At 49.3% G+C, this 25,581-nt stretch overlaps 2 protein-coding genes across 2 annotated transcripts in view; both read right to left on the reverse strand.

Annotated features, from left to right (window-relative positions):
• LOC149360505 (sodium-coupled monocarboxylate transporter 2-like) overlaps window positions 1-25,581 on the reverse strand; it is a 169,378-nt gene that overhangs the window by 128,809 nt on the left and 14,988 nt on the right. The window lies entirely within an intron of this gene.
• LOC149360508 (uncharacterized) lies at window positions 15,726-17,620 on the reverse strand. The gene has a single exon (XM_089572359.1). The coding sequence runs from the start codon at window positions 17,528-17,530 to the stop codon at window positions 16,532-16,534; it is 999 nt and encodes a 332-aa protein (XP_089428485.1). The 5' UTR covers window positions 17,531-17,620; the 3' UTR covers window positions 15,726-16,531.

A 25,581-nucleotide genomic window follows, 5' to 3' on the forward strand; every position in this document is an offset into this window, starting at 1 on the left:
TATAAAAAAGACAGCGCAGTCTCTCGATCTTCAGTCACCTCATCATGTGTGTTTACATTATTCAAACGTTCAGCTGGATTAGAAAGATGTGTGTCGCTACCATGCTCGCAGGTTTTGAAGCTACCTAGCGCATTATTTCAATAATTTATGCCCCGGAGTGCAGTTTTGCACAACGCTGTGGTCTGTACCAAGGATTAGAAGCGCTAAGACAGTAAAATGGACAGCTGTCGTTCTGAAACTTGTAGTTTCCCAAGCGGTTTGACAGGCCAATGCGCTGTATGTCAAGGCTCGGAATACGTTGGCACTCCCAACAGGCCTGAAAGGTCCTTCTGAACAACGCTGTTTTCCCCCTGCGAGCACGTAGATGCTGCTGCTACATTTACATGCAATGGAAAGAACAGGAAACAACTGTGGCTGCTCATATCACGATACATAAGTTGACTAGTTAACATCTCGTGGCGTGGTCCATGAGCCCAAAGTAAACGGAACGATACAGTGGGGGCGGGAAGAGCATCGATATCAAATCCCTGTACAAATTTTTGCGCGAAACAGAATATAAGTACTCATTTGAAAACCGAACTGTCAAAAAACGCACGGAGGAATAAACTTCCTGCATAAAGCCTAGTAAACGGGGTCGTTCAGTAAAATTGGAAGAAACTACTAAGTTCGGAAGTAGAGTCATGAAGTTAACCTGCAAGAATGCTCTAATAATCGGAAGGGAACAAGCACGCCATGGTTCAAGATGATCGACGCCCGCAAAAAACGATTCAAACTTGTAACGGAGGCAGAAGCACACACACCTGCCGAAAGATCACGACCCGCACGCCCCATCAAATTACCGAGGCTGCCGCATGATGACTACAAGGTGGTAATACGTCTGCGTGGAGGGGTGACGCTGCATAACAACTCCGGTAGGTCACTTCTTGCTGCTTTGCAATTCAAGCTCAGCCGCCAATTGACCCACGAGGCCAGAGTCAGGATCAAGCCAGAGCAAAACATCGCTATTCTGAGCACCCCAGATCCGGACCTCACTGAACAGATATGCATCATCCAAGCAATCAATCTAGGAGGAAAGGAATATTCAATGAGCGCTTATGCAGCCTCACCAGATAACTCATGTAAAGGCATCATTACCGGCGCCTTACCGATACCTTCAGAAGAGGAATTACTAAACTGCACGGAAACATATCCCCAACAAATCAACATCATTCAAGCGAGGCCTTTCGGCACCAAGGGGGCATGTCTATATACCTTTGAAGGCAAAGCAGTGCCACGGTTTGTCTACCTCAGCGGCATCGAATACAGGTGCAAACCATTCCGACCAGTGATGCAGGTTTACGGATGCTGCCTGAAAATAGGGCACCGTGCTGACATTTGTCCCACTCCGCAGGAGAAAAGATGCTACAATTGCGGAGTACGCAATCCTCCACCAGGACATGTCGATTGCAAAAAGTACTGCATCGTCTGCGACACATCGGACCACTCCACCATTGACACGAACTGCCCGGCAAGACAGAAGAACTACACCACAAGAGGGAAAAAGACCAGCAAAGCTGATGAACCCGTAATCCGACGTCATCCTTATAAAGACATTGCTGCACAGAGCCAAATGCAGAAGAACCAAAAGCCTGAGCAGAAGCAAAAGAATGCGCAGAAGAACAAGACTGAGCAGGAGCTCGAGACTGAGCATCGGCCCAAATTTAACCAAACCCAAGCCGACGGGCCGGGTGAACTTCAAGGATATAGCAACAGCACAAAACTTCCCACGAAAGGGAATCGGAGAAACGGTCCAAGCAAGGCACTCGCCATCCATCCAAAGAAAGCTTGGAACTAAAGCACAGAACAATGGCCACCCCTCCCACCACTGAGGAAGGAAAACCCAGTGGCCACCACGGGTGCCCTGACACCTCTGGAGCAGACCATGGAGACCGAGACCTCAGAACCGTCGGTCAACCAAGATAGCAAAGACCACACGGAAAAGCGTAGTGTGGACACCGTGAACGCCGGATATAAAACTTCACAACGCGATTTCGCACAACTTCAACCCCTTCGGGTGCCCAGTGGTACCGAGACAGACGCCACCGAGCCACGGGCCTGTACCTCGAAAGCCAGTGATTGCGCATCCCACATCCAGGAGACCCAGGAGACGCAGTCACTCCGGAACGCTACACCCAAGAAAGAAGCCGGCTCTGCTAAAAGCGGTGAGTTGTCCGTCCAAGCAGCTTCCACTCCCACCTCTTTTCGAAACCCTGACTCCCCTATTACACCTCAAGAGGCGGTTAAACAGTACATACGTTCCGCTGAATTTCGCTCAGAAATCACTACCATAATAAATACTATAGTTGCTGAACAACTCGGAGCGATGCAGCAACAGCTCATACTAGCCCAGGCACAGTTGATACAGTCCATGGCTGACAGGATAGAAGCTACGATTAACACACGCTTGGAAAAACATGAAGCCGGCATCAACAAGCTTTTCGAACTTGTATCGCATCAGGAATTGCCTCGCAAGCAGCGCGCAGTTGACCCCGCTGCCTGTTCTCATCCACTCTATCCAGACCAGCAACATGGCGCAGAACAATAACACGCGAAAACGTCGGCGGCGACACCAGTCCAACACACCAGTAGAAACAATTATAAGGCAATGGAACTGTCGCAGCATACGCCGAAAACAAGCACAACTAGCCGCATATATAGCAAACTCCCCTAATCCCCCCCATGTCATCGCTCTGCAAGAGACGGAAACAAATCGCATTCATATCCGCGGTTATCACACAGCAGCCCTTACACCACGTACGGCAATCCTGACACTCGCATCCATGCCGGTACTAGACCGCACACCGACAAACACGCCCGACTACAAGGCCACTCAATATACCGCGATAGAGCTCAGCTCACAACGACACACAAATGGCCTCACTATTATTAACATATACAGCAATCCTAAAGATAAAGGCAGAGTTATTCCGGGTATCCTGGGCTCCTTCCGTTCCTCAAACCTTCTTGTGGTGGGTGATATTAATGCACGTCACACGCACTGGGGATACAACTCGGATACCCCCAAAGGTAACCTGATTTCTACCGCAATGGCTGATTACAACCTTAGCCTGATCACAAACCCCACCGTACCCACTCGCATTGGCACAAGCGTCACCCGCGACACCACACCCGATCTCACATGGGCCACACCGAACATAATCGTTAAATCTCACACGGTGCTCCAGGATAGCCTTGGAAGTGACCACTTTCCAGTCTCCACTATTATATCTTATGATTCCAAGATTTTCAACCCTCGTTCGCAGCTTCTCACTGACTGGGATAAATTGCGCTCATATTTGGCAACTGATTCTACAGAACCCCGTACTGTCACTGACTGGACAGACCGTCTGGTGAAGGCCATCCAGGCGAACAGCAAAAGCATTAAAAACACCCCTAAGGCACCGCAGGTTGATCCGCATCTGGCTCATCTATGGGAGGCCCGACAGGGACTTCTCAAGCGTTGGCGTCACCAGCGACACAATCGTAAATTGCGACTCCGCATAGCCGCTCTCACTCGCGAGGCAGAAGAATACGCGAACACGCTAGCCCGCGCAAACTGGGCAACCTTTTGTAACGACCTCAAGGGTACATTAAGCACTAAACGCACGTGGTCCCTCCTACGCGCTCTCTTGGATCCAACAACCACTAAATCTCAGACACAAGTAAACACACAACGTCTAATACAACTAGAGCTCCAAAAGGGCACCGACGTAATTGGCCAACTACGGGACACTTATATACCCACATCTCTTCAGTCGGCAGATCCACCCAATCTACCTCTACCTAACCCAGAACTTGATGCCGACATCACCTTAAACGAAGTCCGCCGAGCACTCTTTAGTATTCGCTGCTCTACGGCGCCGGGGCCGGATGGCATAACGTACAAGGCACTACTCAATCTGGACGATGCCTCTCTCCAGGAACTCACTTAGCTCTTTAATAATCACTGGCAAGCTGGGACGCTCCCATCAGCCTGGACCCATGCCAGCATGCGATTTATACCCAAACCGGGCAAAGCCCTCACTCTTCAAAATTTGCGCCCCATCTCCTTAACGAGCTGTGTCGGCAAGCTCTTCGAGCATGTCATTCTCAATCGCCTGCAACCATTCCTAGAAACAACAGGCTTTCTCTCAAACGTTCAATTCGGCTTCCGCCCAAACATCTCGGCGCAAGACGTACTTCTCGCGCTTAAAGAGTCCCTCTTTTGCACTAAGCGTCGTACAGCCTCTACGCGAGCCATACTGGCCCTGGATATCCATAAAGCTTTCGACACAATAAGCCATGATCATATCCTGACGACATTAGCCACCACGGGGTGTGGCACCCGCATATGGCAATATATTCGGGCCTTCCTTCAGGGGCGCACGGCAGACCTCCACCTTGGGGATATTGCCTCCCAGCCTTTCCCCCTGCCTAACCGGGGAACCCCACAAGGGGCGGTTTTATCACCTTTACTCTTTAACATTGCCCTAGAGCCACTGGCAAAGGCCCTTGCTGCTGTCCCAGGGCTCCACACAGCCATATACGCAGATGATATAACCCTCTGGACAACGGGAGGATCCCTTGGAACAGCTCAGGATATCCTGCAATCTGCCATAGTCATCACCACCACTCATTTAGCAAACACAGGCCTCCGTTGCTCTCCAAATAAATCGGAACTCCTGCAGCTGAAACCCCTCCCCAGTGACCCCCCGATTGAACTGCACATGTACGGGAATCCAGTGCCCATTGTGCCTCAGGTGAAGATTCTCGGCCTTCTAATTAACAACACACTCGATGCAGCCGCCACCCTTCAGCTCTTGCAGAGACAGACGAAACAGGTCGCTGCACTTATCAGGCGGGTGGCAGCACGCAATCATGGGCTGTCTGAACGCGAGACCCTCAATATGACAAATGCACTAATCATTAGCCGCATTACATACCACCTTCCATACCACATACTCACTCAGCGGCAAAGACAACAGGCAGACATCCTAATACGCACGGCTGTCACCTCTGCCTTACGTCTTCCACGGACGGTTAGCACGAAACGTCTCCTGGCCACTGGTACCCACAATACAGTGATCGAATTAATAGAGGCTCAACGCACCAACAAATTAGTCCGCCTGAGTCGCACGGAAACAGGACAATGCCTACTGCGACAGCTACGTCTCAATCCACCAATTCCCACCCCAACAAGTACTACACCGTACATGATTTCTCTGCGCACGCAGGATCACATATATCAGAAGCCCCTACCGCGCAATATGAGTGCTAGTCTCCATCACGGTAGGCGGGAGGCACGAGCGAGCTATTACACCAAAACATACAGCAACCGCTCCGATATCCTTTATGTCGACGCGGCACAAAATTCTAAACCAGGACATTTCACGGCCGTCGCAGCCTATGAAGACGGCACAGTGGGGGCCGCCGCCACTATTCGAACTAATTCGCCTGCAGAGGCGGAAGGAGCCGCCATCGCACTTGCTCTGGCCCACTCCATCATTGACAAAAACATAACAGAAATTTGCACAGATTCACAGGCCGCGTACCGCCACTACCTAAAGGGCGTGGCAACTCCGGCAACACACCGTATTCTTACCACGGCCACCTCTCTCAACCGAACGGTTACTCTGTCGTGGGTCCCTGGGCATGCCTCGATCCCCGGTAATGAGCGCGTTCATGCGCTGGCCCGAGAACTCTCCTCCCGGACCCCGGAGGATCAGGCACCCAACCCTGCGCAAGAAGCCCCTTCGGTCCTCTCTACATATCACCAAATTACCACATTTTACAAATTCAGCAGCATGACACTGCCACCACCCCACAGTACCTTGTCGCCCTTATCCAGCGCCACATGGCGGCAATTACAGACAGGCTGCTTTATTTCACCCCACCGCCTCTCATGCTTTCATCCCACCTTTCTTCCTGATTGTAACACCTGTGGCGTGCCCATATCCACACTTTTCCATTACCTTTGGGAATGTCCTTCCCCAAAGGCAGTATCCCCCATCCCCAATCCCACCCATTCTTCCTGGGAGGCTGCTTTACGGACCGCTCAGCCCGCCGGCCAGAAATGGCTAGTGGATCGGGCTTTGCGTGAAGCACTAGCCCGTGGACTCCTGGACCAGTAGGGGACCACCCTGGAAGTTTTTTTTTTGTGTGTGTGTAATAAAGTTGTTTCCATCCATCCATCCACGAAAAAAGAAGAAACGGGCAACCAACTGCCTCCCATACAGGTGCTCTAGGCCCAGGCCTCCTGCACAAACAGGCCTGAAAAGGTTATCACGCCGCATGGGCTCAAATTTGGAAGGCCAAATGAACGTCGCAAATATACGATGGAAACGCTGTATGTAATGCCTGGCGCAGTGAAAAGACCTGGAGTACGTAATAAATCTATGTTGTCAGAAAAGTGTTGCAAGCCTGGGCTCGACCAAAAAATTACGAGGAACTTTAGCGGCTAAAGTGGTGAAAGGCGAAAGCCTGAGTGCTGCATTCTGCTACGCGATTGTTCACTGCACATTTTATTGGTACATTAATTAACTGCCAATTAATGACGCTTAAGCTTCGCCTTTAGGAGTGGAACGCGACAGCGTGTTGTAGCGCTGCCACGGAGTCCAAAGAACGCCACGACCTGTTCGGCGCGGTGCGTTGCCCTTCGAAAGCAACGCTTTTTGAGGAAAGGAAATGGTCTGTAATTCTCTGTCATCTCGGTGGACACCTGAGCCGCACCGTACAGGAAGGGAGGAAGTGTGAGTGAAAGAAGAAAGAGGGGCTGTAATGAACAAAATGAAAATTGTATTTGAGGAAAGGAAATTACTCACTAACTGTCTTCATATCTCAGTAGACACTAGTCGAAAATTGTATTTGAGGAAAGGAAGTTGCGCAGTAACTGTCTCACATATTTCGGTGGACACCCGTCAAATTTCGCGCGCGGTGACGTCACGACAACTTGGGTCAATCTGAAACGCGGACAAATACGCCTTGCTCGTCGGTGAATTGGTTTTTGAGGGAAGGAAATGTATCTGTCTCTCATATCTCGGTGGACACCTAAACCTCGCCGTAACGGGAAGGGAGGACGATGGGAGTGAACGAAGACACCGTATTCACTAGACGCACCTTTGTTCATTCCAAACCATCGAGCTGGCATGGCGGTCAATAAAGAAAAAAGAGCTGTGGTGGTGGTGGAAAACATTTATTTACAGATAAACTTCGGGAGGTGAGGTATGAGCTGACCCAAAGGGGGCCAGCCCTCACAAGTACTAGGTGGAGGTCCCTAGTTCGGGACCCCAGTGGCGTCGGCCGCTGCCCGGGCTCGCGCGACCAGGGCCCGTTGGGCCTGCAGGTCAGAGCAGCCGAGCAGGGTCGCCTCCCAGTCCTCCCGGGTTGGGTTGGGGTGAGGGGGGATAGCAGGGTTGGAGGGGCAGGCCCACACCATGTGGTAGATGTCCGAAGACTTCTCCGCACAGTGCGGACAGCTGCCAGAGAAAGAAGGGTCAAAGTGTTTTAGAGCTGCCGGGCACAGCAAAGTATTTGTATATAGGCGAAGCAGAAGCCGCTCCTCCGCCTTTGAGAGACCTTTACACGGGCGGGGATAAAGACTATGGCCAGATTGATAAAGTAAAGAAATGTCTTTAAACGAGTAAGCTGGAGAGAATTCGAGTTCCTGATCGTCGGGGTCGGAGGGGAATGTCCGGTGAGAGAGCGCGCGGGCGGCGGCTTCAGCTGCCTCATTTCCCTCAAGGCCCATGTGAGCAGGAGCCCAAACGATACGCCGGTGAGCGGGGTCCCCGGTATAGACGCTGTTTTGGAGAATGCGGTAGGCTAGATACGGTACCCAGCCCTGCTCGACGTTCTGACATGCCCCTCGCGAGTCGGAAATAATTGTTTTTGAATTGGAATGAGATGCAGCCAAAGCAATGGCGACCTCCTCCGCGTGTGTTATGTCACGGGCTCGGAAAGTAAGGCCGTTGTGAGGACTCTGTGAGATTGCAGGTCTTATTTTCAATAAACACCAAAGTACAAACAATAAACGAGGCGGTTTTTAACGGAAAGGAAACCAATTACAATGTGAGCGAAAAGAAAGGAAAGGAACAAGAGAACAACGCAACAATACACGGGAAGAACACACGGGGGAACAGAACAAAGTGCTTATGATAAATGCAGGAAAAAGAGTCAAAGAGGAAAGTTCACACTACTTGTCTTATTTGAGCAACGAGCGGCGAGGACTGGCTGCGTGTCGGGTAGTCAAGGAGTCTCTTGGCGTTCCAAACGCCGATGCAAGGCTACCGCAGCGGCAGCGTTCGTGGGCTCCCGGCACGGTTTCCAGGTCTGGTATCCCGGAAAAGTCACGTAGGCGCCCGAAGCGGCCTATGTAGAGCAGCTGACGGATGGACGGAGAAGAGTAGCGCCTGGGCCTGGTGGTTGAGGCTCTCGACGATGGATGTCCAGGTCTGGTGGCCCGGACGTCTGCGGCTAAGGCCCAAGCCCGGAACTCGGGGAGCCAGCAGAACTCGTCCACGTCCGTCGCCCACCGCGCTCTTCTCTTCTCTGCCACGTAATCCTGTTCGACTTGCCCCGCGTTCCCCTCCGCACGCGCTCCTCGTGCTTTTTCTTCTTTTCCTCACGAACGCCGCTGGGTGGCGCTATCTCCTTACAGCCGTTCACTGTTTTGGATTCGTGGACGACTGCGGCCGTGAACCATCCCCCATGGTGGGGGCCGGAGGCATCCACGTAGAATACGCCGGGTTTCGATCCATAGTGGCGGGCCAGGGCTTCCGCCCGCGCCAGGCGCCGGCCATTATGGTCCTCACGGTTCATGTTCGCGGGAAGAGGGCGCACGTGGAGGGCGGAGTGGTAGCGTGCTCGACTCGCGCTCCGGAGACCGGGGTTCGATTCGCAAGCTCGGCAAATTTCTTACTGGGTTTTATTTATTTATCTGGTCTGACTAGAAAGGTTTGACTGATTGGTTAAGTAGAAAATTAATTAAACTAAGTCAAACTTACTTGGAGCATCACTAAACGATCCCTTTAATTGGTTGCATGGTTAGTAGGCAAAGTACAATTGGCCCCGTTTGAAATTCGCGCACTGTGACGTCACGACCGTTTCGACCAATTGAAAAGTGTGACATTTCTGTCGACAGCTCCTGCTTACAACGATGAGGCATTAAAGGTGGTGGTGGTGGTGAAAAACTTTTATTTACAAAGCGAGTTTGAGGGTCAAGAAACCCTGCTACATGGTCGGTATCCTTAGTCCGGGACACCGCATGACGAGGCCCCGTCTCGCGCCCGCTTTACTAGAGCCATTTGAGACTCCAGTGTGGAGCAGTTGAGGAGGGCAGTCTCCCATGCCTCTCGGGTGGGGGTGGGGGAAGGGGGAAGGTGAGGATTCCGAGTACATGCCCACACCATGTGAAAGATATCGCAGATCTCTCCACAGTGCGGGCAGCGCCCATCTGTGTTCGGATCGAAGTGTTTTGCTATGGCAGGACAGAGAAGAGTTCCTGTCTGCAGGCGCCGCAGAGTTCGCTCCTCCGCCTTACTCAGCCCCTTGGCAGGTACTGGGTAGAGACGGTGGCTGTCGCAATAATGAATTAGGATTTCGCGGAACCGCAGAAGCGGTTTATGAGCTTCTGAGCCAGGAGAGCTAGTATGAGGAGCCCGGTGTGTGAGCGCTCGGGCGGCCGCATCAGCGGCCTCATTGTCTCGTAGACCCTGGTGGCCAGGAGCCCAGATCACTTTTGTGCGAGTTGGATCGACGGGAGCGCGTCTTAGAATTTGGGAGGCAAGAGGGGATATTTCGCCTGCAAGATAATGTTCACAGGCCCGGCGAGAGTACGTGATAACTGTTCTCGATTTTGGATCGGCGGCAGCGAGAGCTATTGCGACTTCCTCCGCTCGCGTCGAATTTGGGGCCCGAAAAGATAGGCCATCGACATTCATTCCCCGGTGGACTACGGCAGCCGTGAAGAATCCCGTGGGCGACGGCCCTGTGATGTCCACGTAGTAAACGCCCTCTCTATATCCGACTACGGCAGCCGTGAAGAATCCCGTGGGCGACGGCCCTGTGATGTCCACGTAGTAAACGCCCTCTCTATATCCATACTGCCTCTCAAGCGTGCGAACCCGCGCTTGTCGTCTGCCTTCATGTGAAGCCATGTCCATGTTACGAGGGAGCGGAGCGACCAAGAGCATGTGGCGCCACAGCACCGGATGTTCGCCGTCCCCTCTGGTATGCATCTGTGTTGGATGTGCATCTGTGTTGGATGTGTAAGCGGTTTAGCAGGCGGCGCCCAGGAACCGTCTGCGATAGCCGCGTATATTGGTTCACGAGGTGGGCCTCCCGCAACTCTTTATAGGAGTTTACCACTCCCAACGCCTTCAGTTTGGTGTTGGAGGTAACCACCGGGAGGTCCAATGCTCGCTTTGTTGCCTTCCTGATGATGGCGTCAATGCGCTCGTCTTGTTGTTTGGTGGTGCGTAGGTACGGCACGGCGTAGAGGATCCGGCTGGTCACGAAGGCATGGGCGAGCCGTAGCGCGTCCCTGCCCCGCAGACCACCCCGCTTGTTGGAAACACGGTGGATCATGCGCCCTACCTGTTCATCTATGCTCTTGAGTTTTGCTATAGTAGAGTCCGGCTTAAGTTTGTTATCGATGAAAAGACCCAGGATCCGGAGCTCTGCCACTTCTCTTATGGGACCGCCCGACAGAGATATGTGTAGAGACGTGTTGTCCTTGTGGTTTGTCCTGACGTGTAGAAGCTCTGATTTGGCGGGAGCACATTGGAGACCACAGTCGGCAGCATATGCATCGACTATGGAGGCGGCCTGTTGAAGGCGGTCCTCCATCTCCCCAAGGCTCCCCTCGGTGGTCCAGATTGTAATATCGTCTGCGTAGAGTGCGTGTTTTATGCCCTCTACCTGAGCTAGTCGGCCGGGCAGGTGCATCATGGCGATGTTGAAAAGGAGCGGTGATAACACCGCCCCCTGTGGTGTACCTCGTGTACCCATAGAGTACGGGCCGTATTCCTCGTCCTGCGATCCGGCGGAGTGCCTGACGCGCAGAGAGGAAGTCTCTGACATAGGCGAAGGCCTTCGCCCCGCAGTTAGTGGTGTTCAAGTTAGAGAGTATGGTGGCATGTTTAACATTGTCAAACGCCCCCTTAAGATCGAGGGCGAGAATGGCCTTGTCGTTTTGTTGCATGGCTGTGGGTCGTATTATGTCCCTGTGTAGTTGGAGTAGGACATCCTGTACAGACATGTGCGGGCGGAACCCGAACATAGTGTCTGCAAAGAGGCCCTTACCCTCCATGTATGGAGAGAGGCGATCCCGAACCATCGTCTCCATGAGTTTTCCCACACACGAGGTCATTGAGATGGGTCTTAAGTTGTCCGTAGTAACGGCTTTACCTGCTTTGGGGATGAACGTTACAAGCGATGTTTTCCATTCGGATGGGAGTGGACACCCATCCCAGATCTGATTTATGTATTGTAGCAAGTGGAGGTATGCAGAGTCGGAGAGGTTCGCCAAAAGTTTCACTGTTATGCGATCCCGACCCGGTGCCCCACCTCGACGCATTTTAGCCAGGGCCGCCTTAAGGTCATGCAACTCAAAAGGGGCGTCTAAATCCTGATTTGGCTTGCCGGAGTACGTGTACTCGGGCCCAACCGGGTCATTTGTGCGGCAGAGATACCTGTCGCACAAAGTGACCGCAAGTTGCGCCGTCGTACCTTGGTACCCGTGCAGAGCCCGCCGGAGCTGTTTTTGCGTGTCCCATTTCGTTTGAGAAGGGTCGATGAGGCTGCGTAAGAGACGCCAAGTCCCCTTCGAGCTCATCTGACGCGCTGCCGAGTTGCAGCGTTCTATCCAATTGGTGTCTGTTAGCTGGGCGGCATATGCCGCAGCTTGCTCCGTAAGTTGTGTAATGCGAGCTCTAAGCTTGCGATTCGTCTTGTGTTTCTTCCACCGTTTTGTTAAGCTCCGGCGCGCCTCCCACAGATGCAGGAGGTGATTGTCCACTGCGGGGATCTCGTCGCTGGTGTGCAGTGTTTGCGTGTGTTGTTTCTGTATGTTGGTGACCTGTGTTGCCCACTCCGCATAGCCGTCGGAGAATAGTACGGGAGGGATGTCCTGAGTTCGAAATTGCTGCCAATTGGTTATTTTGCCTGTCCCCCTTTTTTACGGGCTGCCTTCGCCAAAAGCGTGATGCGGAGAAGGCAGTGGTCGCTGCCTAGGGTATCCCCCAGGTTCTCCCATGTGGCGTTTGTAGTGTCCCTAACCAGAGATAAGTCAGGACACGTGTCACGGGTGACCGAGTTGCCCACACGTGTGGGGCAAGACGGATCCGTGAGCAACGTAAGACGAAGGGTGGAGATGAGCTCCGCCAGCTTGCGTCCCCTGGCTTTCTCGAAGTGATAGCCCCAGTGTAGATTGGGTGCGTTGAAATCCCCAATGATCACCAGGGGTTCATTGTTAGCCGATTTGAGAGCACGATAGAAAATTTCGCAGAAAGTAACACGTGGCTTATGCGGGGGGCAATACACATTAAGTACATGTATTGACGGGTCGCGGCGCCTGAGAGGCAGAACCCTCACCATGGTGTATTCCTGCTCAGTCTCTAGATCAAGATCGACCTGAATCGCGGTGTATGCTTTATGCACCAGGATGCAGGTCGAGGAGCCCCCTTGAAACGAGCTATAATTTAGCATCATTGCCGGGCTCTTGCAAAGCAAGAAGCGCCGGCATGTCACCAAGGGACTGCAGGTAGAGCTGGAGATGTGACCGTTTTTTGTAGGCTCTAAAACCCCTGCAGTTCCATTGAATGATTTCGAATTGGTCTAATTTTTTAGCTTTCTGAGAAGGTTTGCCAGCCATATTGATGTTTTTATTTTACGGTGCTGGGTAGCCACTCCGTTCGGGGGCCGACGCAGCCCCAGGTAAGGGCTGCATCAACGCCGCGGCTATCGGGCCGGAACCGCTTTCTTCCGCTGCCTGTCGAGGAGCTATTTTACGTTTTAGCTGTGGGGAGTCGCAGGAGAGAAATTTTTTAATTTGGGAGCTGACCCAGGGTTGCACCGCCTTAAGGACAGAGTCAGTCACCTGGGCCGCAATGTCGGGAAGCATTGCAGCAAATGCGGACTTGAACATGTCCTGAAAGGACTCGCGGACCGCAATCATAATTTGGTTCGGGAGCGCTGCCACCCGCTCCTCCAACTGCTCGGCTTTACGCTCCAGGGCCTCGAAGCGGCCAGCGCCCGCAGGGGCCGAATCGACCACCGTGTCCGCGGTTTGCCGCGAGACGCTAGTTCAAAGTCAAAGTGTTTATTTAGACAACTCAATGGTACAGCTGCCTAGGGCGCAGACTAAAAGGCAAAAGGATGCCTGACAAAGAGTCCACGCCCTTCTTGCTCCCATTCGAGAGCACAAGACATTCAGCGAGTAAAATAGACATAAAAACGAAATGGAAATACAGAAAGGATTGGTTAACAGTGAACTGCAGTAATTTCATCTTAAACATTTATCTACAGTTGGAGAAGTACTATGAGAGACAACAGAATAAAAAAGAAAAAAAGAAGTGGTTATGCCTGGAGTGACAACAGATACATGGTGATGCAATTTTTGAAAGCTTTCAATGATTTGCTTTCTTGAATAATGTTTACAGCAGGATGGTGATCGTTTAAAAAACTGGAAATTCTGTAGCTAAGTTTCTGGGCGCCGTAGTTAGTACGTATTTTTTCCTTATTATAACTTATGTGCCGTATGTTGTAGCTGTGTGGTTTCGTGAGATACTTATGAGAAAAGGCGGCAGGATCAGAATGCATTTGTTGGTAAGTGGCTAACGCTATCTTTTTGTTTATAACATTCCACAGTGTAAGCAATTGGTGTTTCCTAAACAATGGGGCAGTGTGGCTAAGGTATGGTGCATTATCCATTAGTCGCAGAAATTTCTTTTGTAATAAGTATATGTTTTCTATGCTTGTTTTAGGTGCTGTGCCCCAAACAAGAAGACAATAGTGGAAACGCGAATGTACCAGTGTGTAGTATAGTTGTTTCTTTAGCCACATAGGCAAAAGGTCCTTTAATTTATACATGATACCAATGGACCTAGAGATACCTGTGCGAACTTTTTCAATGTGAGGGGACCAGTCGAGATGTTCGTGAAATATGACGCCAAGAAATTTATGAGATATTGCACGTTCAATAGATTCATCACAAAATTGAATCAGTATTTCTTGTTTAATGCACTTGTTACGTGCGCGGAATATAATGTACTTAGTTTTTTTAGTGTTTAACTGCAGTTCGTTAGTGCGGAGCCATGTGGATAAGTTTTGCAGCCATATATTGGTTTCTACTTGGAGGGCTTCCAGATCTTGTCCGCAGAAGAATACATTGGTATCGTCAGCGTACAGTACTATTTCTGGTGTAGAGGGCACGTTAATTACATCATTTATATACAGAAGAAATAACAGCGGCCCAAGGATTGATCCTTGCGGAACTCCATAATGTATCAGACCTAAGCTGGACTTTGCATTCGGGATGTTCGTGTACTGTTGACGATTTGAGAGGTAATTCTTTATTAATGTGAGAGCCGTTCCTCTAATGCCATATTTATATAACTTGTATAACAATATCGGGTGCTTGATAGAATCGAATGCTTTCCTAAAGTCAAGAAAAACACCTATTGTATATATTTTCTGCTCAAAATTGTCTATTATCTTATCCTTAATTTTTATTAGCGCCATTTCAGTAGATTTCTCTTTCTGAAATCCATATTGCTGTTCTGCGATGATATCGTTTCGCTTGCAGAAGTTTAGTAGTCTGATGTTTATAACCTGTTCAATTACTTTCGAGAGGACTGGTAGTACCGAAATTGGCCTATAGTTATTTATATCATTTCTATCGCCTCCCTTGTGTATGACGGAGACTTTTGCAATTTTTAGTTTGTCTGGAAATATTCCGCTACTCAAAATAAGGTTGCATATATGCGTAAGTGGCTCACTAATCATGTGACTAACGGATTTTATAGGTTGAACTTTAATATCATCAGCACCACATGCACTGCTACTTTTTAAGTTTTTGATTACTGTGCAGATTTCCAATTCTGTAGTTGGAAACATGAACATTGAGCTTTCGATGTTGGATGTGAGATACGATGTAAAATCACAGTTACTTGCCTGAGATTTACTTGAAGCCCCTGATATGAGAAAATGCTCATTAAGTTTGTCAGCAAGCGATGCCCCTGTGTAAGGCACACCATTTATAACAAGTTCAGAGATGCCGTCTCTTTCATTTTTGGACATTAGCTTGTTTACGGTATTCCATACCTGTTTAGGGTTGTTGCAGATATCAGTAAACTTATGTTCGTAATAACTGGTCCTGGCTTTTTTAATATCAGAGCTTAACTTGTTACGAATTCGTTTATACTCAATCAAACTGTCTATATTTTTCGTTCTGATAAAAGAGGCAAATAGTCTGTCACGATTTATAATTCTTTTCAGAAGTTCAGCATTTATCCATGGTTTTCTGGCTTTTTTGCACTTTTTGAATTGCACTGTAGGAAAGGCTTGATTATAGAGCTCGGTAACTTTTTTAATAAAGACGTCATATGCTGTAACGGGGTCAGATAGTTGAAAAACCTCTGCCCAACTTGTTTCTGCTACTAAGTGTCTAAATATTGTGGTCTTTGCTTCATTAATGATTCTATATGTAATCGGTGCACTGATTTTGGAATGACTCTGTGTTGTAAAGTATGGTTTAAATGACAGGAAAATCGGCAAATGGTCACTAACATCAGCTATCAGTACACCTGCTTGCACATCATCCTTTTTGTAGCTTGTGAAGCACACATCTAGTAAAGTACGGCACATATCAGTCACTCTAGTTGGCATATGTATCACATTTTCACAACCAAACGAGAAAAAAATATCAAGCATCCTTTGCTGATTAGATTCAGGCAATAAGAGATCGATATTGAAATCACCACAAATAACTACAGGCGACTTAAACTGCATGCACTGTTCTAACATATTTTCAAGAAATACTAAAAACATTGCCTGTGATCCAGAAGGCGGCCTGTATATAACGGCAAATATGGTACCAACACATTTTAACATGACACACTCAAAGTGCTGATCTATGACACAGAAATCTTCAATGGTGACATAGTTTAGGTGGTTCATTACATAAATGGCCACACCTCCCCCTCTCTTATTACTCCGTGAAACTGATGCGCATTTGTATCCTGGAAATTGTATGACATCATAATCATTGGTAAACCAAGTTTCAGTGAAAGCTAAAAATTCAAATTTATGGTCTAGTGCATTTAGGAGGGTTTCTACAGAATCCTGTTTATTCCGAAGGCTTTGCGCATTGAGATGGAATAAGGAAAGTTGATTTTTTTCTCGTAGAGGCTTGGAATGTTTAAACGAATCAGCATCATGATAAGAATATGCGAACGAGGCTGTCATTTTCAAGGGTGCTGCTATCAGTTACCGTGGTGTGCATACGGCCTGTTACTCAACGTATCTTATCCAGATCGTTAGTCGTCCTAATCCTGATAACTCGGCTGCGGGGGCCACGACGAACAAACATTTTTCCATTCTTCAACCAGGCAAACTCATACTCTTTTTCCTTGGCCGTTTTTTTCATTTTCCAAAAGAGCGCCTTGTTCTGTGCTGTCAGGTTTTCATTGAAGAAGATTTTAGATTTCGCTTCCTTTAGCTGTCCCTTTTTTGCAAGCCATGCGTCTCTGGTTGAACGGGATAGGAAGCGTACAAGAACAGGTGTAACCTTCTTAAAACTCTCCCCGACCTCACTGTCACTACTAGCACTCGCGTTGTTAGTGCTCTCCTTGATAGACCGTGAGGGCAATCGATGAACAGCCTCAACATCTGCCTCGGAAAGCAGCGGAAGTTCGAGATCAGTGGCCAAGACATTAAGCTTTTCCAGTAGGTTTTCATTTTCATGATGGGGCAGCCCAAGTATTTCTAAATTTTGGCGTCTGCTGTACTGCTCTAGTTCGTTAACTTGTTGCCTTAATTCCTGGTTTTCTTGTTCTGCTACCAGAACCTCGAGTTTTTCCACTCGCTTTCCGAGGGCAGATATATCTGCATCCTGTTGCTTCATTTTCGACAAAACTTCGTCGTATTTTGTGGACATTTCCTGCATAAACTGCTCAATACCATCCACAGTGGCCTTTATCTCTCCTAGTGCGTCGATTTTCGATTTGATCTCAAGTACTTCTGTGAGCACGAGACGAACATCTGTAATTTCACTTCCAAGATTCATTTCCGGTTCCTCGCTTGTTTTCTTGCCACTATGGTTGCTTCGAGCCTTAGCTGTTTTGCATGTTGGGCATTTCCATGCTTTTTTTGCAGTTTCTGCCTTTTTCTTGTATGTGGCTTCACTTACCCCAGAACATGTGCCAAGATGATACACATAACAACACTCTGAGCATGTCAGAAACGCTTCATCCTCAGAAAACTGCTCGTTGCATGCAAGACATGTGTCAGCCATTTTTCACTTGTCACGACAGACCGAGCAGTCAGCAGCAGCGGCTACCAGAAAAAAAATAGCTAAAGTTGCATTTCAAGGGGAAAAGGAGGAAAAAAAAAACCAACCTGTAAATTAAGGTGATGTTAACTTGTTGCCTTAATTCCTGGTTTTCTTGTTCTGCTACCAGAACCTCGAGTTTTTCCACTCGCTTTCCGAGGGCAGATATATCTGCATCCTGTTGCTTCATTTTCGACAAAACTTCGTCGTATTTTGTGGACATTTCCTGCATAAACTGCTCAATACCATCCACAGTGGCCTTTATCTCTCCTAGTGCGTCGATTTTCGATTTGATCTCAAGTACTTCTGTGAGCACGAGACGAACATCTGTAATTTCACTTCCAAGATTCATTTCCGGTTCCTCGCTTGTTTTCTTGCCACTATGGTTGCTTCGAGCCTTAGCTGTTTTGCATGTTGGGCATTTCCATGCTTTTTTTGCAGTTTCTGCCTTTTTCTTGTATGTGGCTTCACTGCGGTGCCACTGCTGCTGAATGCTTGTGAAGCAGATCCCCGGTGGCAAGCTGCTTTTATAGCTGTTGGGCGGTGACGTCACGAGCTACGTCGATGTTAGCAGCCAGTTTCCCAGCCACGTTTCCGATCGCCAGTCATTCTGCGGTAGCTCATCCGGGGCAGATGTACGCAATCGGCTCCTGTAAATTAAGGTGATGTTTTTAGGGCACGGATAGTAGGTCCTGCGGTGCCACTGCTGCTGAATGCTTGTGAAGCAGATCCCCGGTGGCAAGCTGCTTTTATAGCTGTTGGGCGGTGACGTCACGAGCTACGTCGATGTTAGCAGCCAGTTTCCCAGCCACGTTTCCGATCGCCAGTCATTCTGCGGTAGCTCATCCGGGGCAGATGTACGCAATCGGCTCCTGTAAATTAAGGTGATGTTTTTAGGGCACGGATAGTAGGTCCTGCGGTGCCACTGCTGCTGGATGCAAGTTAGGCAAGATGATACTGAGGACCCGTCATCGCTATCCTCGGGCTCAGCGTTCTGCATGGGCTCGGACCGCCCGGCCTGCTTAGCTTCTAATTCTTGAATTTTACGAGCGAGAATTTGATTTTGGCGCCTGAGCTCCTCTACCTGCCGCTGTAGGGCGGATTCGGTGGGGGAGGTGGTGGTGGTGAAAAACATTTATAATGCAATAAATATTTACAGAGAGGTGATTGGGGTAGGCCCTATTGGCCCTTTCCCCTAACAATACTAGGTGGAGCCCCTATTCCGGGGCCCCATTGGCAAGCAACGCCGCCCGCGTCCGGTGAACCAAGGCCTTTTGGGTCTTTAGGTCCTGACAGCCGAGCAGGGCCGCCTCCCAGTCCTCTCTGGTGGGGTTGGGGTTGGGGGGGATAGATGGGTTTGACTGACACGCCCAAACCATGTGGAAGATGTCAGCCACCTCCCCACAGAACTGGCACGCGCCATCAAAGGATGTATTGAAATGTTTAAGCACCGCCGGGCACAGTACAGTGTTAGTAAGAATTTTGATGAGGAGGCGCTCGTCAGCGCGATCCAGACCCTTACAAGGGGCCGGGTAGCGCCGGTGCTCCTCCTTGTAGTAATCGGTGATTTGTTTGAATGTAATGGCCGGATTGTCTGATTGGGAGTACCCTTCCAAGGACAGGGAGATAGCGCGGGGAGAGAGTGCGCGGGCGGCCTGATCAGCCTGTTCGTTTCCCTGGAGTCCCTGGTGACCGGGGGCCCAAATCAGGTTGCGTGGAGTTGGATCTTCAGATCGACAGCTATATTCCAGTATGCGCCAGGCAAGCGGGGGAGCCCAGCCCAACTCGTAGTTCCGACAGGCCCCTCGCGAGTCCGTGATGATGTGTTTCGACTTGGGAGTAGTGAGAGCAAGAGCAATGGCAATCTCCTCCGCGTGTGTTGCGCTGTAGGCTTTGAAAGTGAGCCCATTGACTGTGTTTGTGTTGTGTACGACTGCGGCCGTGTACCACACCCCGTGGTGTGGGCCGGCAATGTCCACGTAATACACATGTTGTTGGTTACCATAGTATCGCGCCAACGCTTCCGCGAGCGCCTGGCGATGACCGCTATGGTCTTCTCTGGACATGTTGCGGGGAAGGGGTCGGACCCGGAGGGCGCGTCTCCAGGGTTCTGGCACTCTCTCCCTTTCCTCAATATGGTAGTCATGTTTGATGTGTAGCCGGTCCAAGAGGCGGCGACCGGACGTGGTCTGTGCAAGACGGGTGTATTGGTTGCCTAAGTGGGCCTCTCGAAGCTCCCGAAATGTGTTCACCACGCCCAAGGCCAGAAGTCGCTGGTTGGACGTGGTGACCGGGAGGTCGAGAGCCCGCTTGATGACTTTCCGGTGGATGACCTCTAGTTGGTCATCATCATGTTTGCGCAGGTGCAAGTAGGGGGTTGAGTAGAGGATTCTACTCGTTACGAAAGCATGGGCAAGCCGCAGTGCATCCTTGCTTCGTAATCCGCCCCGCTTGTTGGAGACCCGGCGGACCATGCGGCCCACCTGGTCTCCCACCGTGCGAAGTTTGGCTAGGGTGGTGTCGACTCTGCGTTGGTGGTGTATAAAGAGACCAAGGACGCGGATCTCCTTGGACTCCCGGATCGGTCCCGAGGGGAGACTTATGCAAAGCGGTGTTGTGTCCCGAGGGGAGGGACGTATGTGCACAAATTCTGATTTAGACGGGGCGCACTGGAGTCCGCAGTAGGCCGCGTAGTCGTCGACTAGGGTCGCCGCTGCTTGCAGGCAGGATTCCATGTGGCCCAGGTTACCCTGCGTGGCCCAGATTGTAATGTCATCCGCATAAAGAGCGTGATGTATCCCGGGCAAAGAGGACAATTTGGAGGGAAGATGAAGCATTGCCAAATTGAAGAGGAGGGGAGACAGGACCGCGCCTTGAGGTGTTCCCCTCGAGCCGATGGTGTATGGCCCGTGTTCCGCATCTTGTATGCGTATGTAGGCTTGACGGTCTGTAAGAAATTGTTTTATGTAGTTGAATGTTTTGTGGCCACAGTTGGTGTTACTGAGGTGGTCCAGGATTACTTGGTGTTTGACGTTGTCGAATGCGCCTTTAAGGGAGGGGGGTGGGCGCAGAGACTAACTCATTCCAACTGCTCACCTGATTTTGGCGCGGTATCAGAGGCGGGAAATCCTCGGCTTTCAGGACCGGTGGCCTCGTCGGGTTCCCGGACTGCACAAATTTTGGCGGCCCGGACTGGGCCTTCTTGGGTTCGGGCTTGGGTCCAGGAGCCTGCTTGGGTCCGGCCTTAGGCGTCTGGGTCTTTTTGGGTCCCGGCGTCTGCTTCTGCTTTGGGGCGGGTGGGGGTCCCGGCTTGATGACCTTGCGGTACTTGCCCGCGCAGCCAGGCGCCCCGGTGGGATGGCTGCCTCCTCAGATGAGGCAGCACGGGGAGCACTGATGTTCTGCTGGGCCGCCGTCAGGAGCAGCAGGAACCTGAGCCCCGCAGCGTTCACAGCGCCCAGGCTGCGGCCGTGGGCAGGCGTCGGCCCGATGCCCCACCGTGCCACAGCGTGGGCAGTCAGGGATCGTTTTCTTATAGAAGCGGACGGGGAGACGCTCGCAACTATAGAGCACGGTCCGCGGCACCCTTGTCCCCTCAAAGGTGATCACAGCAGTCTGTGTTTTACCAAGTTTTCGCACAGATATCACATTGGGATCCTCACTCAGTTTCTTCCTCACGGTTTCGGACGTCTCGTCCGGGGAGACTGTAACGACGCCCTTGCAGAAATCTCCGGAAAGCTTGGGGTGGCCCCGGAACAGTATCTTGCGGCCTCCTACTGGCAGCATGATGTCCCGGAGCAGCTTCTCCGCAGCTTCGACAGATTGCAGAGTGCACACGAGAAGGTTCTGGTCCCACACGGGCCACACAGCAAGTCCCACACTTGCCGCGTCCCCGAGGATGCTGCGAACAGCAGCGCCGGCTTCGCCAGGACCTAAGGTAGCCTTTAGGTCAATGGTGTCGCGTGGCTTGAGCACCACGATAATTTCTTCTTGGCCGATGCGGGGCTTGCACTGTGGCCTCCATCGGGGCTGTTTGGCTTGTTGCGCATCAGCGCGCGATGCGTTCTCACCCTGCATATGCGCAGAGCACCCCGCCACCCTTTGCTGGCCGGCGTTCACGTTGGCGTTCCTAAAGGCTTCCGCCTTAAAATTGAGAGGCGATGCGGTACAAACGTCTGAGCATAACACTCAACAGCCGGACCTCGCTCTCTCCAGTAGTGGGCACTGGATTTGTAGGCATGAAGTGGAACACCAAGATATTTAGGAGGCACACAAGACCATTCTATGCCAGAGTACAGAGGTGGAGTTGTGCCCCATGAACCAAACCATTGGCCAGAACTTTTGGAGCGATTCATTTGATGATGATGTTTGATGATGATGATGATGATGACGATTTGGACATGATTTTTTAAAGCGAATGCGTAAAATGCAAATTTCTTCTTGCACGAAAACATTTTTCTACAAATTACACACTGAAACTCTACCTGTCAAGACGTGGCTCGACAGGAAAAACATTTTTGTGTCTTCTGTAAACTGTCGATTGTGCAATATGCCTGACACAATTGAACATTGTTTTATAGACTGCACAGACACGATTTTGTTTTGGGATGTGTTGCAGAGGACGCTACAGAAAGATTTTCTTCTAAATTCCTACAGTGTGCACTACCTTGTTGTTTCCCAACCTAACTCGAACCCCTATGATATGATTCTTCTGATTGGACTTCATAACCGTTGGAAAACGCGCATGCAAGACCGCAACGTTGAACCGGTTGTTTCGCCAAGAATTCACTTTAGCCCAATGTTGCAGCAGGTAACGGACATTTACGAAAAATTGGACTTTGTACCGGATTGGTTTCCTCGCCTGATGCGCTGTATATCCTTACCGGCCTTTTAGTTATATGTTACTATTATGTTTCTGCGACGCAGCGCCTACCAAGGTGCTCTGTAAAAAGTTGTGTGTGTGTTTGTGTGCGTGTACGTGCGCGTGCGCGTGCGTGTGTGTATACCCACTACACCACGCCATGAGATTTTTTTTTCTTTCATGGTATTTATTTACATGGTTTTGTATAGAAAGCACATATATACATGTGTGTGTGTGTGTATACACACACACACATGCATATATGTGCTTTCTATACAAAACCATGTAAATAAATACCATGAAAGAAAAAAAAATCTCGTGGCGTGGTGTAGTCTTTAGCGTGGTTAGGTAGGGTGCCTAAGGTCGGCAGTTCGAATTCCTTTTTGCAGGCCAGCAGTCTTCTTTGATTTTTTTTTGTATTTGCTCTCCTTTTTTATTTTGCCTGTTATTTTGCATTACTGATCCCCATATTTGAATCGGGTTTTGCAACGGCAGGTACCACATGAGAGAGTCAAGAAAAAATCGTCAAAAAAGCATACATTAAGACCACACTAGAACCACGGTGGCCAATTCGTTTTTGAAAGCCATTAGGAATTCATTAGGAAAATCACCAGAATGTCAGTAGAAAGGCATAAGATCCTCATATCAAAAGTCACTAGACTTTTTAAAGAAAGTCATCAGATTTTTTCTTAAGGGAATTGGAAAAGTCAAGAAATACGCCAATAGTAAAAATATCATGTTCAATATTATGAATCAGACTATTTTTTATTTTGAGCAAAGGTGCGTGCGTGCGTGGATTTTCCAGACTGAAATCCATATTGCTCCTTGCCAACGGTATTAATAAATTGTAGAAATTTGTATACCTTCGTGAAGATCAATCTCTCAGCAACTTTAGAAAACAAAGATAGGATGGAAATAGGGCGGTAGCTATTGCGGTCATTTTTATTGCCACCTTTGAAAATTACTGTAACACGGGCGGACTTCGTTTTTTTCCGGGAACTCTCCTGCACGAAGCATTAGATTACCATACGTACAAGAGGAATGCCAATAAACGAAGTAGAAGCTTTTAGTGCAAGTGGAGTAATGCCGTCTGGGCCAGCAGCGAATGGAGTATTAATGGAGACAATTTCATCGTCACATGTCAGAGATAAAAATATCGAATTTACACGTGGTGGGAGCAGAAATAATAGATTGATTTTACAGGTGTGGGAAGATTGCACGAAGTGGAATTTCCTACATTTAAAAAATGCGCGTTGAGTTTTTTAGTGAGAGAGACACCGCTATGACGAACTCCGTTTATTTGCATTCCGAATAAAGAGGTTGTTGCTGCCTACCAATGAGTTTATTGATGCCTTCTAGTGTTATGCGCTGAGGAAAACTTTAGACGATAAAAAAGTGACTTCGCCTTTTTTAAATCCTTGTTTAACTTATTCCGACGCATTTTAAATTCCTTAAAGTACTCTTCATTACGTAAGTCAAGAAATCGTGAAAACAACATTTTCTTTTTTTATACGCTTCAAAAGCTGCTTACCATCAAGCGCTCCACCAAAAAGAGCAGCTCACAACTAAAGACACTAGCGACAAGCGTAGGAAAACATATGTTGCTAGTACTAAACAGTGGATAACCCATCTTCACTCTTTTGGTTCTTCATCTTGTTGTTGTTTTTGTTTTTGATAATTCAGGTATCTTTACCGAAGTGTCAGCAATAAAATCTTCAGTTGTTAGCGAGAAATCATTTAGGCCGAAAATATCGTGAGCCTAAAAGAGCGCTGTGTCAGCGCACCTTCCATAGCACTACTTCTAGCAAGGATTTACGTTTCCTGTCAGGAGCAAAGTCACATTGGTTGTTTTCGTGATTCTATACAGATGTCTGTCTATCAGGCTTTGTTTTCCTTCATGTTTTTAAAAATTTAGGTATATTAAGGCGTTGTCGTCAGAAGGTTGTGAGCACAGGTGTCACACTTTTCGGTTGGTCGAAATGGTTATGACGTCATAGTGCGTGGATTCGAAGTAATGAGGTCACCCACGGATGTCTGACGCCCCCTTTGGAGCACACGACAACTAATAAAACAGTTGTCGTCCGCTCCGACAGGGGACGAAAGGCGTCCGTTGGTGACCACATTACATACCTCATTACTGCGGACAAAGCCATGGATATAACCTAACTCATCGAAACAGAGAGAGAGTCGTGCTAAAGAAGCAGTCAGAGTGTGCAGTTGTAATGTGTAGTCAAAGTGTGTGTAGTCAAATAAAGCACTAGTACAGCACAAACAGTCTCGCAGTCAATGTCAAACAGTGCGCCAGGAAAGGCTTTCGCCTTGCAGCGCTTTAGAAAGCCAAAGTAACCCCTGAATATTTTTTCCTGAAATGCCAACAATAACAACTGCAGTTGATATTCAGCGCCAGTGTCTCGTCTCCCCTTTACACCCTTGTAAAGTATGCGCTCTTTTCCTTTGTGACCAAACAGTGACCGCATGAGAGTCGTTGAAGAGGCTCTTCCGATTTGTCACAGCCAAATAGTTGAAGAGGCTCTTCTGATCTGTCACAGCCAAAGAAAACGGCTGTATAAAGCTCGAAAACGCCCAAACAATGAGGGCTGAGCTTCGTATTCCGGGACTTCTAAAGCAAGGTGGAAGCAAAAGTGAAAGCAGGTCAGGGGCTGGCGCACATCTGCGGTTTGGATGTACACTCTCATATTCCCTTTGAGGCACCTCGCATGTGGAAGAAGTTCAAGATGCCCGCGCGACCGCGCACACAGCAGCTTTCACAATATACACTTCTCACTTCAATGACGCGTAAACTGACACCAAAGAGGTATCTCGTCATTTGTCAGAAAATGCGAAATATATGTTGAAACACATCGGAAAATTATACATGCAGCTACATGTTGCGCCTACTCATTATTTTTTAAGCTGCACACAACTCTAACAAATCTCAGAGTTCCAGCTCTGCGCGCAGGTGGGGCCCTTTTCTTCTCTTTCCTGCTTGTAATGCTTTATGAGAACAAAAAATAACTGCGCAAAAAATGGACGGGACAAGAGAAAGAGAACTACACGGGACGAGCGCAGACTAACAACTGATTTATTCCACCAACTCCTCTTTCCTTCAACAGCAAAAACACAAAAACCACAAAAACAGAAGCCACAACCACCT

Source organism: Amblyomma mixtum, chromosome 2, assembly GCF_055824585.1.
Source record: "Amblyomma mixtum isolate Tamu chromosome 2, ASM5582458v1, whole genome shotgun sequence".
Taxonomy (NCBI): domain Eukaryota; kingdom Metazoa; phylum Arthropoda; class Arachnida; order Ixodida; family Ixodidae; genus Amblyomma; species Amblyomma mixtum.

Bases quoted from the DNA above. Each gene is read 5' to 3' on its own strand.
- LOC149360508 (XM_089572359.1), bottom strand. From the start codon at position 17,530: ATGGCTGACACATGTCTTGCATGCAACGAGCAGTTTTCTGAGGATGAA.